Source organism: Mesoplodon densirostris, chromosome 4 (assembly GCF_025265405.1).
Source record: "Mesoplodon densirostris isolate mMesDen1 chromosome 4, mMesDen1 primary haplotype, whole genome shotgun sequence".
In the NCBI taxonomy this organism is placed as follows: Eukaryota; Metazoa; Chordata; class Mammalia; order Artiodactyla; family Ziphiidae; genus Mesoplodon; species Mesoplodon densirostris.
This window is the reverse complement of record NC_082664.1, coordinates 129,416,634-129,431,542: the sequence shown is the minus strand read 5'-3', so window position 1 is coordinate 129,431,542 and position 14,909 is coordinate 129,416,634. Positions and strand designations below refer to the sequence as shown.

The 14,909-nt window shown below is 45.1% G+C and overlaps 1 protein-coding gene across 1 annotated transcript in view; it reads left to right on the top strand.

Annotated features, from left to right (window-relative positions):
- SNX1 (sorting nexin 1) overlaps positions 1-14,909 on the top strand; it is a 36,798-nt gene that overhangs the window by 21,226 nt on the left and 663 nt on the right. Inside the window, exons 5-14 of the mRNA XM_060097203.1 lie at positions 2,443-2,486; positions 4,212-4,353; positions 5,343-5,421; positions 5,877-5,952; positions 8,841-8,954; positions 9,165-9,258; positions 10,295-10,500; positions 13,011-13,154; positions 13,743-13,823; positions 14,287-14,358. Of these exons, the coding sequence (XP_059953186.1) occupies positions 2,443-2,486; positions 4,212-4,353; positions 5,343-5,421; positions 5,877-5,952; positions 8,841-8,954; positions 9,165-9,258; positions 10,295-10,500; positions 13,011-13,154; positions 13,743-13,823; positions 14,287-14,358 (1,052 nt within the window). The remainder of the gene's footprint in view (positions 1-2,442; positions 2,487-4,211; positions 4,354-5,342; positions 5,422-5,876; positions 5,953-8,840; positions 8,955-9,164; positions 9,259-10,294; positions 10,501-13,010; positions 13,155-13,742; positions 13,824-14,286; positions 14,359-14,909) is intronic.

Below are 14,909 nucleotides of genomic sequence, written 5' to 3'. Positions count from 1 at the left end.
AGCCTCAGGCATTCCTTGACTTACAGATGAATCACTCCAGTCTCTGCCTTCATTGTCACATGGCATTCTCCCTGGTGCCTTCACATCGTCTTCCCTTTATGTGTGTCTGTCTCTGTCCAAAGGTCCCTTTTTTATGTAGACACCAGTCATATTGGATTAAGGCCCACCCTACTGACCCCATTTTCACTTGATTTCTTCTATAAAGACCCTGTTTTCAAATCAGGTCACATTCTGAGGTACCATGGGTTAGGATTTTCAACATATCTTTTTTAGGGGGACACAGTTCAACACGTAACAGTAATTTAAACATCCCATGGATCAGATTTATTTAAACACAAATCACTTTTGGTGATAAACCTTCATCCCATTGCACCATAGTAGATTCTTAGTCATGTCGATGCCAAGAAACCAGCCACTTAAAGCATTTTCATACTTCAAGATTCATATTGATCTTTATAACAGCACCTTCTGTTTGCGTGGGCTGTTTACTCAACATGAGCTTCTCATTCCCACACACATCTAAATAAATTAGAGTCTCACTACCAGGATATTGCTTTTTAGAACCTTGGTAATTTGCATATGTCATTTTCAACTTCCTGACATTATTTTGGAAATTAACAAATTTTAAACTGCTGCATTTCTAGGACATTTCCATATCTTATAAGCTCTGGACATGGAAGTATGTCTCTTTTCTTACACATTGCCTCAATAAAAACAGCTGATAAGCAGGCAAAGTGTCTGAAGATCCTACTTTGCTACTGTGTTTTTATGTATGTTTGCACTTAGTCACTCCTTAATTGCAGGCACTAGATTATGGAATTGACCTTTTGGACATTTGACCATGATTATGCAACTGTGAATGAAAAATTGAAAGTTTATAAATAAATTTAGATTTTTTTCCTTTTATCAGTGGTAAGCGTCCTTAGTAGTATTAGGCAATATAGTTTAAGTGGTTTAGAAGAGAACTAACAGTGGTAATAAACATAAAGTAATTTCTAAAGCTTAACTTAAATAGTTTCTGTTTTTTGTTTGTTTGTTTTTTAACACCTTTATTGGAGTATAATTGCTTTACAATGGTGTGTTAGTTTCTGCTTTATAACAAAGTGAATCAGTTATACATATACATATGTTCCCATTATCTCTTCCCTCTTGCGTCTCCCTCCCACCCTCCCTATCCCACACCTCTAGGTGGTCACAAAGCACCGAGCTGATCTCCCTGTGCTATGCGGCTGCTTCCCACGAGCTATCTATTTTACGTTTGGTAGTGTATACATGTCCATGCCACTCTCTCACTTTGTCACAGCTTACCCTTCCCCTTTCCCTTGTCCTCAAGTCCATTCTCTAGTAGGTCTGTGTCACATTGCTCTTTTGGTAGGGCTTGGATAGATGGAGAAAGCAAGCCCTCTCTTCCTGTACAGTCTCCAACTTCTCTGTGTAATTTATAAAAGCAGTTATTCCCAGCCATCTCAGTGAACCCAAGTTGTACTATGTGACCCTGCAGGTCTAGAACTGCACGTTCCTCCCCTGGGCCCTTGCCCCAGGACCAGTTCAGAGGCTTTGGCAGCTAGTAATTGTTGACCTACATTTTCCTGGTTGGTGTGGGGAAGAATCGGGGTGGGGAGGAAGGGAATGAAACCAGCCTAACGTGCCAGAGCCCAGCACTGGAGTTATATCTGTCTCGAGTCCAATGTGTGTCTTTTCACTGCTCAGGGAGTCAATGGTGCCTTTATGTCCCTAAGTGGTCGAGGTCAGGACACTACCACAGAGAAAAACAATTGCTTGAATCCCAAATTATTGAACAGTCAAAGCCTTTTTCAGAAAAATAATTCCTCCAGGAAAGAGAGATTTGTGTGACATCAGGCAGCCGAAGTGTCTTCCTGCCAGGCCCTTTGCTCTGGGTGAACATGCTAGATGAGAGGGGTCAGTGTCCCCCAGCACCAGTAGAGGGACCGGCGCAGTACTTCTGAAAGAGCAAATGGAGCCCAGAACTAGCTTAGGGTAGAACTTCTTGTTTCCTTTCACATCATTTGCTTCCTTCTCCTCCTCCTGCTTTATACAGCAAGAGAATTGTTTGGATTTAGACAGATGTGTGTAACTAGCCCAAATACTGGCATGGTAACAAGCGATGGATTGTCAGTATCCAGTGCTGCTTTGTGGAGGGTATAAACAGAGCCTGGCTTTGGAACAGGAGGCTGACTCTCTTGTCTGACTTAAACTGGGGCCCAGCCAGCATCCATGGGGGCATGATGTGCGCCACAGAGGCCCTGAGACAAAGTAGGAACTGGAGTATAGGATAGTATATAAAGCTTAGAGATGAAACAGATATCCCTTCTTGTACACAGCTCCTGTGGCTGGCTTATGATTCCTGGTTAAATGTTAGCAAGATTAGTTTTGCTTTGGTTTACAGAATAATCCTCTCCTGCTTTCTTGTTCTCCCCACAGGGGATGGTATGAATGCCTATGTGGCCTACAAAGTTACAACACAGGTGAGTCCAAGTGACCCTGCTGATGACCACCTTAATAGACTTGGGTGCTCATACCAAGAAGGTCATCATTCAGATTATTTCTGGGTATTTCTTTAGTTTCTTTGTCAACATCTTCCTTCAAGTTTACTCAAGATGGAACAAGTCTGCATCCCCTTGGTAATCTCATCTGAGCCTTTCCACTTTTCTTCCAGAGAGCTAACACTTCAGTGTGAAACTTTGTAAGTTTTATTAAGACATGTGGTGTATCTGATATAGTACCATCCCTCTTTAAGAGCTATGTGGCTTAGAGCTAGTTTGGTGGATCACCCCAAACTATATCACCTGTTTAAAAATCATCAGTTCTTCTGAGGTTTCCTATGTGGAACTTCTTTTAATGCTCTCCCTAACCTTTTGCCCCTCGGGTCTGGTCTTCCTTTTTTATATAATATTAATGCATACAAAACTTACACGTTGTATGCAGGTTATGAAGCATAAAAAATGAAGCCCCGAACCTACCACCAGTCTTAAGATGAGTACCATTGAATCTACCTGCGTGTTTCTCCCTCTCCTATCCCCTGCCTCACACCTTAGAGGTGACCACTCTCCTGAGTTGTCTCTCATTTCCTTTATTAAAGTCTTCCCATATGTATCTCTAAACAGTGTACTGTTTTGCTTTTTTTTTTTTTTTGAGTTTCATTAAAATGGTATCATGCTGAATATAGTGCTTTCTTTACTACCATTGTTCCTCAGACCCATCCATGTTGTGTGTAGCTGTAGTTAATTAGTCCATTTTGTGATTATAGCATAATACATTCATGTTCCTGTTGTGAATATTTGGCATGTTTCCAGTTTTTGTAATTATGAGCTGTGAACATACTTGCACATGTCTCCTGGTGTATACATAAGAAGAGTTTCTTTTGGGTATATACTCAGGAATAGTTCCCCTGGGTCATAGGTGGTGCAAATGTTGAAGAAAAGGAATACAAACTGCTTTTTAAAGTCCTTGTACCAGTTTATACTTCCATCAGCAGTATGTAAATGTTCCCATTGACACACTTCTCTGCCAGCAGTTAGCAAGGCCCCACCTCCTTAAATTTTGCCTGTCTGGTGAGTATTAAATGATCTCTCAATATGATGTAGGCCTAGTCTTTTTTACTAGAAGTTTTCTTTATATTATCTCTCTACTACTTGTTGACCTGCCCCTGTGTTCTAGATCCTGTGACACTTTAGAGGTTAAAGTGTCTACAGTGTAGACATTTCATCTGATCCTCCCCCTTAGGGGCATTGTTTACTGTCTTTTCTTCCGTTTGGCTGCTTTAATTCCAGCAGCTAATACCCTTAATAAGTCAGTGCAAGATGAATGGGTTAATAGATAACCATAGAGTTCTAGCTTTAAACTAGATTGCAACATCTCTTTCCTTAGAGCAAGAGCCCTTAACCTGCAAATAAAACCGCATTTGAATTTAATTAGTTGCCTTTGTAATCCAATGTATGTTATTTTATGCACTTAAAATCATTATTCTGAGAAGGGCTCCGTAGATTTCCAGACAGCCAGAGGGGATTATAGCTCAGAAAACAAACAAACAAACAAACAAGTGTAAGAATCTCAGAGAAAGTTATTTACCAAGTGGCTAAATGACACGGATCTGGGAAAAAGATTCCCTTGATGTCAGCTGGATGACTTTCAAGACACTCATTCATCCCCTATTTAAAATGAGATCGCCTTGTATTTTTTCTGTCCCCAAGACGAGCTTACCAATGTTCAGAAGTAAACAGTTTGCAGTGAAAAGAAGATTTAGTGACTTTCTGGGTCTTTATGAGAAGCTTTCAGAGAAGCACTCCCAGAATGGCTTTATTGTCCCTCCTCCCCCGGAGAAGAGCCTAATAGGTAAGCCTGTGGTCTTTAATTCTGCTTAGATTCTTTCCTTTGCATTCTTTCTGCCATATACTTTCTACTTAGTATATGAGACTACTTTTAATAACAGTGTAGACTCTTGCAGTTAGAAAAGAAGTGTTTCTGGGACTTCCCTGGTGGCACAGTGGTTAAAAATCCGCCTGCTAGTGCAGGGGACACTGGTTCGATCCCTGGTCTGGGAAGATCCCACATGCCGCGGAGCAGCTAAGCCTGTATGCCACAACTACTGAGCCTGTGCTCTGGAGCCCGCGAGCCACAATACTAAAGCCCACACGCCCTAGAGCCCGTGCTCGGCAACAAGAGAAGCCACCGCAATGAGAAGCCCACGCACTGCAACGAAGAGTAGCCCCTGCTCACCGCAACTAGAGAAAGCTCGTGCGCAGCAACGAAGACCCAACGCAGCCAAAAATTAATTAATTAATTTAAAAAAGTATTTCCAGCATTTTCCTATAAATTACACGTGGTCTAGAGAAATAGTATGTTTTGACATGGTCTCTTTATTTGAGTGCAATAGGAGGCTCTGGTTTTAGCTTCTACAGTTGTGTGTGTGTGTGTTTGTATTGGTATCCTGGAGTCCTCAATGATTGCTGTTCCTTCCAGATTGAAATGTACTAACTGAATGAGGGGAAGGAGATGGGGCAAGGAATCTTCCCATTACCATCAATTCATGTCTGTTAATCTTTACTCAGAGCCCCATGGCCCCCTTTTAGAAAACATATGCTCTGGAAATCCCAGAGCGTAGAACCTTCAGCACTTTAAGACTAGTTTAAAAATTGACTGTCATGTAAAGAACCTTTTGTTCATGCCTGCTCGTGACATAGACGTGGGCTTTGGTTGTATTTTGTAGAGCTGTCCTCATTGCCTTCCTCCTGTGGGCTTATTTTTACAGGCTTATGCTTTTCATGATGATATATGGGTTTTTTGGTTTTGTTTTTTTTTTTGCTTTTTAAATTCTTTTCCAGGAATGACAAAAGTAAAAGTTGGGAAGGAAGATTCTTCTTCTGCAGAATTTCTTGAAAAACGGAGGGCTGCTCTAGAAAGGTAAGTACCATAAAACTATTTTCTTGAATGCCATGAGAACAAATGAGAAGCTGAAACTGAGACTTAATTACGATGAGATATTCGCTGGAGTTAGTAGTGGTGAAACTTGAGTGAATTAAAGATTCCCACCTCCATATTATCTCTAACCTTTCCTAAGTCTCTTACCTTCCCACCTCAGGAACAGAACATCTTCTTTTCTTTCCCCACCTTGAGTGAGCAATCAGATTCTCCTTCTTCAACAGTCAAACATGTGGCTCTGAGGTCTCTTTCTGAGCAGTTATTTTTCTCCCCTTTTTAGAGACGTGAAGAATATGAACTTGAATGTGCTTGTACTTAAGTGCCTTATCAGAGGACATTTTAAAGTAATGAGAGACATTGTACCCCTGCCAGCACTGTATGATACCCCAAACCTTGTGAGGCCAGGTCAGCTAACCAGATAACTCCTTACCCCGTAGGTACCTTCAGAGGATTGTGAATCATCCTACGATGTTACAGGACCCTGATGTCAGGGAGTTCTTGGAAAAAGAAGAGGTTAGTATTGTACAAACTGAATTTCACGATTCATATCTGCCCCTGTGAAATGAAACTAGTTCATTCAACAAATATTTGAGCACCCGTGTATAGCCTAGTCTCAGACTACATCCTAGTTTGTAAGCGCCCAAAAGTGACAAGTATTCTTCAGCCTCTGAAATAAAAGAAGCTCTGCCTGCAGTCAAAAGTAACTGGTTGTAGGGCTTCACTGGTGGTGCAGTGGTTGAGAGTCCGCCTGCCGATGCAGGGGACACGGGTTCGTGCCCTGGTCCGGGAAGATCCCACATGCTGCGGAGCGGCTGGGCCCGTGAGCCATGGCTGCTGAGGCTGCGCGTCCAGAGCCTGTGCTCCACAACAGGAGAGGCCACAACAGTGAGAGGCCCGCGTACCGCCAAAAAATAAATAAATAAACAAATAAAAGTAACTGGTTGTAGAGGTCAAACTGCAACCTAGTTTTGTCTTTGTCTTATTAGATCAACACAGTGATCTGTTGGGCAGGTCCTTGGAATGTCTTTCATAGGTTACTACTTGGCTCAAATTGAATGCTTATTTTGTGCCAGGAGCTGAGGGGTTTTAGTTCAAAACCAGTTAACCACAGAGCACAGAACTGCCAGCATATAGCAAAAGTGTTGATTCAAGTGGACAGTCTTTTTTAACAGGCTATGCTTAGGCTATTCATGATTGTGAAAAACTAGAGACAGCTCAGTTGCTAATAATTGGAGAATTAAGTGAAATATATCAATACAACAAATACGTAATTCTCATCATAAACAGAGAATATACAGAAATTCATTGGAAGCATACATTTAAAGAATTCTGAGGGAGAGAGATAAATTAGGTGTATGAGATTAATGGATATACACTACTATATATAAAATAGATAAACAACAAGGATTCCCTGTATAACACAAGGAACTATATTCAGTATCTTGTAATGACCTATCATGGAAAAGAATCTGGAAAAAATATATAACTGAATCACTTTGCTGTACACCTGAAACTAACACAATACTGTAAAACAACTATACTTCAATTTAAAAAAAAGAATTATAAAAAGTAAAACATGAAACAGCATATAAATACAGCTGAAGAAATATGTTAGTCATTAAGGATCTAAAGAAACACTGGAATAAAACAATGTTATATCTTATAGGAAAGAAAACTAGAAGAAAATAAGTGACAGGGTAGGACTAGTGTATTTATTTTTTTCATTTTATTTTTACATTTTTCTTTAATTTGCATATCATATGTATTACTCTAATTAAGAAAATGGTACTAAGTATATGGATTATTCCCCCCCCCAAAATGAACTTTTTTTTTTTTTTTTTTTTTGCGTTACGCGGGCCTCTCACCGCTGTGGCCTCTCCCGCTGTGGAGCACAGGCTCCGGATGCGTAGGCTCAGCGGCCACGGCTCATGGGCCCAGCCGCTCCGTGGCACGTGGGACCCTCCCGGACAGGGGGGGTCGAACCCGCGCCCCCTGCATCGGCAGGCAGACTCTCAACCACTGCGCAACCAGGGAAGCCCCCAAAATGAACTTTTTTAATTAAAAATTCTCTGTCTAATGCTCTAAATCTTTTTTCTCCTCTGGGATTCCTAAATCCACTTTTCCTTTTCACGCCCTCACCCTTGCTTGGTACCCCTAGAGCAGGGTTTCTCTCCAGTGGCACTGCTGACATTTGGGCTGGATCATCCTTTGTTGTGGAGGCTGTCCTGTGCACTGTAGGGTTAGCAGCATCCCTGGCCTCATCCACTAGATGCCAGTACCCTCCCCCACCTCCCTGTCCCCAGTTTTATTTTTTTATTTTATTATTATTTTTTAATAAATTTATTTATTTATTTTTGGCTGCATTGGGTCTTCGTTGTTGCGTGCTGGCTTTTTCCAGTTGCAGTGAGCGGGGGCTACTCTTCGTTGTGGTGCCTGGACTTCTCATTGCGGTGGCTTCTCTTGTTGTGGAGCACAGGCTCTAGGCACGCGGACTCAGTAGTTGTGGTGCGCGGGCTCTAGAGCGCAGGCTCAGTAGTTGTGGTGCGTGGGCCCAGTTGCTCCATGGCATCTGGGATCTTCCCGGACCAGGAATCGAACCCGTGTCCCCTGCATTGGCAGGTGGATTCTTAACCACTACGCTCCCAGGGAAGTCCTCCCTGCCTCCAGTTTTAATAAGCAAAATTATCCCCAGACATGGCCAAATGTCCCCTAGGCGGCAAAATGGCCCTGAGTTGAGAACCAGTGCCTCAAGAGTCCTGGGCACTAAAATCTAATTGTTCAGCGTGGTATACTATATACACTATGGATTCTTCAGCATCCCCTTCATGCCTTCGGAAAGGAGTGGGAAGACTGAACTAGTCAAATTGTTTCTAAGTATTCGGCATGCTTGACTTAACTAGATTGTCCCTAAAAGTAGCCTCAATCCGAATAAATTATGTTCTTGTCCTTGGACCTTTGTTCACTGAGGAAAAGCCAAATGGAATTGCAGCACGACTTCAAAGTGTCTCTAGATTTTAAGTCTAGCTGTGTGCAGAGTATGTATGCATCCAAAAGAACTTCTGAATTTTAACAAAAGCGTGTTTGGTATTTAAGCAGTTCATGTCTAGGTGGGCAGACGATCTCAACGTGAGGTCACCTGGCCACGTAACACACTCTGCTTTCTATCTGCACACAATATCAGGAGCTGAAAATTTTGCTGATTCTATTTAATGTGGTCCTTTGATTTTTTTTTTCTCTACATGCTAGTTATGGATTTATCTAACTGCCTTTGAAAATAACAAGCTATAGTTCAAATAATTTGTTTGGCAAGTTTTGGGCATGCCGTCTGATGGATACTAATTCTTCTGAACCTAAAATAGGGGCAGCAGATAACTTGCCACCCTGCCTTCTTGGTCTTGTAGCTGCCACGCGCCGTGGGTACCCAGACATTCAGTGGTGCTGGTCTCCTCAAGATGTTCAACAAAGCCACAGATGCAGTCAGCAAAATGACCATCAAGATGAATGAATCAGACATTGTGAGTAGCCCTGTGCCTCTCAGCTTTCCCTACCCCCTCAGGCTTATGGGTCAGAAGCCTTGAGGAGTCCTGAAATTTCTGAGATTAGAGACTTTCTTTTTATGATAATTCAGTCCCTTTAAAAAACAAACAAACAAAAAACTGCTAAGGAAGACTGCTCTACACCTGTATGAGTAGCCTCCTTTAAAGCTCTGGGCCTGTGTGTTTCAGTGGTTTGAGGAGAAGCTCCAGGAGGTAGAGTGTGAGGAACAGCGCTTACGGAAACTGCATGCCGTTGTAGAAACTCTAGTCAACCACAGGAAAGGTAACAAACCTCCGAAATGCACTTGGAACTGGGGGAAACTGATGTCTCCAGTGAGCTGGAGATGGGAGGGTATGCTGTTCCCAAGCCTCTCAGCCATTCAAGTTGAAATTCTCAGCCCACCTGGTCCTTGATGTTCTTATCGAAAAGATATGCCCTGCATCTTCTGGCAAGAAACATGACTCCACCACTGAGGACATTGTACTCTTTACCTGGGAGAGGTACAGGGAAGCCATCCCAGTTACAGCTTGACCTGGGATATAGGCTTCTGTTGGTGGCATTTGAGTTGGCTTGTATCCAAAATGATGTTACATGCCTTAGCTACATGGTCCAACGAGCAATATGTAAATGCGGGAAACCATATATGTCTCTTAACCCTTCTTCACCTTTCTTTGGTGAGATTTACTTAAGAGCTAGTGAAATTTGCCAAGTTTGAATGCTTTCCTTTTCTGCCTTAAACGTGCTGATAATCAGAACTCTAAACAGGCAGAAAACCATTAGAATGAGGGCAATGTAAGGGTTGGCAAAATATGACCCAGCCTATGGGCTGTATCTGGCCATGGGCCTATTGCTCTGGGCTGGGAATGGTTTTTACATTTTTAAAGAGATGGGGAGCTGGGGCGGGGAGAGTGAACCAAAGCTTAAAATACAACAAAGTTGTCCTGCTCTGGCGCATGCAAAACTATGCAGTGTGCATACACTCACTCTTGCAGAAGGCTGCTTACCACAAGCTCTAACGTAAAAATCAGAATCATGCCATTGGCCTGTTTTTATTAATGGCCCCTGGTTCTCCAGGAATATTGGAGCTGCTTCTTCCAAGTAAGCCTAACCTAGGGAAACTAAGGACAGCAGTTAACTCTCCCTGCTCACGTGACCGAGCTGCATTGCCCTCACTTTCTGAATATGGTTAGCTGTGGTGTAAGTGACTAGGTTGCAGAGCCCACAGTTGCCAGACATGCGGGGGCCAGCATTGCAGTGCCAGCCGACTTGTCCCTTTTCCTTGGGAGATCAGAGGCCTCTGCTGTCTTCCTCCTTCCAGAGCTAGCGCTGAACACATCCCAGTTTGCAAAGAGTCTCGCCATGCTCGGGAGCTCTGAGGACAACACAGCATTGTCACGGGCACTCTCCCAGCTGGCTGAGGTGGAAGAAAAGATCGAGCAGCTCCACCAGGAACAAGCCAACAATGACTTCTTCCTCCTTGCTGAGCTCCTGAGTGACTATATTCGCCTCCTGGCCATAGTCCGCGTAAGCGTCTCATTCCTTTCCTCTTTCTCCTCCACTTGATTTAATTTGTCTTTTCCTTTGCTCTTCCCGTTCCCAAGGTAGTTTCATCCAGTATAGCTTGAAATAATTTTTTCTACTCTCAAAAGAGAAGGTGTCTCGTGAACCAAAAAGTCCATTAAACTCTTAGTTATCACTGAGTCACATTGAGGCCCACGGCCAGTTTTTTAAATGAATTTGGACCACTCTTGAATTTCCAAGTAGGGCCCTCCTTATTGTTGAAGCTGGACAGTATCCTCTATACTCCTTTCTTCAAGCAAGGCTTATTACAGACCTGCGGTCTTGTCCCCCTGGAGCAGTGACTTCCTCAGTCCTTTGGTCTTTGCCTCCTTAACAGTAAGCAGCGGCTTTGCCCTGGTAAGAGCTCTTTTTTTTAATTTTTATTTTTATTTATTTTTTATTAGTTTCTGCTTTATAACAATTGGTAAGAGCTCTTGCTGGCTTCCACTTGTCCCTCCAATGTGGGCAGTCAGGTAACTACACAGAACTGGCTCGGCGCTGGCTGCATGGAGGAGTGTGGCCAGGGGGCCGAGAGAGCTTGTCACCAGAGCCCTCTGTGAGCTTTGCTGACCACACCGGTAGCGACACTGCAGCCCGCCCCTCAGGTCGAGCACCTCACCTTCTCTTCTGGTGACCAGGGCACTCTGTTTTCCCCTGACCTTTCAGAGTGGCCAAGGAAGCTTCACCGGGCAGTGATATTAGCTCTCACATGGCCTCCCTGAGACAGAGGAAAGAGCCAAGAGGGAGCCTGGCGCCTGCCCTAAAAGGGCCTGAGTCTGCCCGACCCAGGTTGGGACCAGAATGTATGAGCCTCTGAGTTGGAACAGAACCACCCCCACTCCCTGTCCCCAACCTCGCCCTCGCCAGAGAGCTCCTGTATTGTCAAGAGCCAAGCTGCACCCAGGACTCTCACTTCCTCCATGGCAGAGGTGCTTAATATAGCCTGTGAGATTGCTCATTGTCCTCTCCCCTTGCTATTTGGTTTGCTGCTAACTCCAGAGTGATAAGAGGCTGAAAAAATAACCTGCTTGGGAATTCTTGGAACTGGTCAGACTACTTAGACTGGAGAGCCGTCCCAAGGAAGGGTTCTCTCTGGGGAAGCTTTCAGAGAGCAGTATTGTTTGGGGTCTCTGGAGAGCTCAGCACTTGGATATGACCTTCAAGCCAGGTGAGCCTGTATGGACAGGGGTGAGGGAGGCCTAGCTGGGGCAGCTCGCCTTAGAGCACAGAACTGCAAGCTGGTCTTTTTTCAGAGACCCCTCACCTGCCCTCCTCATAATCATGAGCTAGCCGTGGGGTTGGAGAGATGAACAGATGTTTCTTTTCTGCTGAACCTGCAGCTGTACCACAGTTAGCCCAGGGGATTAGGTTGGATTTGAGGTCACCCTTTACCTAATCCTTTGACATTCCGCTGTTTAGAAATTGAGGTGAGCAGCAGTGGCAATGCGGGGGAAGGTAACTTTGGTGTCATTTCACTCCCTAAGATTCAAGTCTTGGCAAAGGCCCGCACTAAGGAGGCCTAGAAAACATCCAGGGAGCTCTTGTAGGGAAGGGGAGCAAAAGGAGCAGGGCTGGGAGGCTGCCCCAGACACAGGTCTTTCATCCAGGCCTCTTGAAGCCTACAAAGCCAGTGGTGGTGCAGGATGGTTTCGTTAGGCCAAACAGCTATCCTCTGGAAATGCTGATTGTGGTCAAGGAACTAGAAACATGGAAAACCAGCAAGTGGACTTTGGAGAGCTTCTTGGGGGCCTTGATGGCCTAGAACAGTTGAATGTATGGATGAGATGAAAGCAGTGTGTCCCTGTGGTAGGTTTAAGTGTTTATTTAAAGATATGTTAAGCTGGGCAGGGGTGGGGAGATCTGTTAAGCTAAGCCTGTATGTTGTTTGGGTATCAGTTTAAAGTTTGCTTCCTTAGGTTGGCCTTCCCTGATGTATCTCCCAGGCTAAGCTAGATCCCCAGTTTTATTACAGTACTGTGCTTATTTTCTCTGTACTCTGCATACTTATAATTACTTATTGGCAATTAGTAATACAGTGTCAGCCTTTCCTGGTAGATTACAAGCTCCATGAAAGTAGGCCCATGTGTTTCATTCCCCATTGTATTCTTAGCTCCTGGCACATGGCAGACACTCAGGGAAAGTGTGTAGACTCATGAACTGACTGATCTGAGAGAGGCAGTTCAAAAGCCATAGGACTGGGCACTGGCATCAGGCCACCTACTGTGCTCCCAGCCCTCCAGCCTTGGGAGTAGCATGAAGCAGCATGGCGCTGGCCCACTGGATCCTTGGAGAGGAGTCTTACCCAAGCTTGTGCTTTTGGATGTTAAACTTCCAGCTGGGCACTAACACGTGGCTGCAGAACCTGCCCTTGCTTGGTCCTTCCCTAGCACAGCTGCTGGGAGAGCCCCCCAAGGCAGAGCCAGCAGAGCCCCTGAAGGGCTGGTTGTGCTCTTCCCCAACCTCGACCTTCACAGGCCGCCTTTGACCAGCGCATGAAGATGTGGCAGCGCTGGCAGGATGCCCAAACCACACTGCAGAAGAAGCGGGAGGCTGAGGCCCGGCTGCTGTGGGCCAACAAGCCTGACAAGCTGCACCAGGCCAAGGATGAGATCGCAGAGGTGAGGCCCCGAGGCAGCCCAGCAGGGCTGTTCTGCTGGCTCCTGAATGAGCCTGGGTCCCACCCCACCCAGAGGCTTAGAACCCCACAGCAGGCAAGAGAACTGATTGAGTCTAAAGGACAGCTGCTGGGGAAGCCTCTGAGAATGATCCAGGCTTGCCCTGAGACCTGGTCCTCCTCCTCCTTTCCTGTTCCACTCAAACTTGCCAAATTAGAATCTCTGCAGGAGCAGTCCTGGCTGGGTCTTTGAAAAACTCCAAGATGATTCAGATGTGCCCCCCGGGTGAGAACTAAATTCAGTTCTCGGGGGCTCCCAGCTTTGCTGGCGAGTACCTAAACCAGAGCCTCTGGGGTACCAGAGCTTTCTTAGGAACCAGGCTTGGCCTGAGGCACACGGCATCTCTTTCCCAGCCAGCCTGAAAGATGGCCTTCTACTGGACTCTGGCTTATGTGCTGAATCTGCATATCTAATCTTACCCAGAAGGACAGACAAATGCCAATTGAGGTCTCAGATACAGAATTTCTATTCAGAGGTAAAGACTTAATACCATAATATATTAAGTGATCCTTTCTTTCCTTTTCTTCCCAGTGGGAGTCTCGGGTGACTCAGTATGAAAGGGACTTTGAAAGGATTTCAACTGTGGTCCGAAAAGAAGTGATACGGTTTGAGGTGAGATAGAAGATCCTACTTCTCACAAGTGTGCAGTGCCTGGTTTAGTAACATTGTTGGTTTTGTCCAAGTCTCTACTGAGTAGGGAGACAGATGGCTTTGCCAGTGACTTGGCAGCTGTTGTGAACAGGCGTGGCCTTGTGTGTGTGTGTGTGTGTGTGTGTGTGTGTTCATGTTTGTGTGTTTGTTCCTGAGGCAAAGTGGCTGTCCTACACTTGTTGCTGGACCAGAGCACAGAACAAAGCTTGCAGCTGTCATAAACCCTCTACCCCCCTTCCCCACCCTGCCACCATTCAAGAAAACCTTGCAAGAGGCTATTTGGCTGGAAATTACAGCCAATCCAACTGCTGCCTCTACTTTCTGAGGCTGTGCTCAGCCTTGGTCAGCAAAAAACATCAGCACCCTATCAAGAGGGGAAGGAGCAACTGTCTGGATGGTCAGTGTAGAATCCTGTCTCCTTTAGAAAGAGAAATCCAAGGACTTCAAAAACCACGTGATCAAGTACCTTGAGACACTCCTGTATTCACAGCAGCAGGTATGTAACTTATGCATGGCTTTCATCCTCTCCTGCTTGCTCCGAAGGCCAGCTGCCTACTTGTGGCTTTGGTGACAAGATGATCTGGCCCTGCTTCAGAGGGGCTGGGCCCTGCTTAATCAATACTTGAAAGTAGGTCCTGGTTCTCTAACGTGGCACATCCAGTAGGGTCTCTTGCTAAGCAGGATTGCCCTAATCCTACAATGAGTTAGTTTTTAAGAACAAACCCCAACTCTCCTCTCCCTATAACCCCGTGATACCACCTAACCCTCGTGAGGCTGAGGCCCCAATCAGTATGTGAAACAGTGGCTGCCTGTGAGATTCTGACTGAGCTGAGCCAAGCTGTGGCCCCCATGGGGGTACTTCCTCCAGGGCAGAACCAGGACTGTCTTCAGATATTGCCCTTGCACTTGATGCTTCCCTCAGTCTAGAAAGGTAAGGGCAGTGTGGCTGGCTGGCCAGTCTGTCCCAAGGTCCACTGTCGGCGAAGCCATTTCCTCAGCTTGGCCTTAGCCCAGGCCTCCCTGTGGGTGGCTGAGGCACTTGGGAGA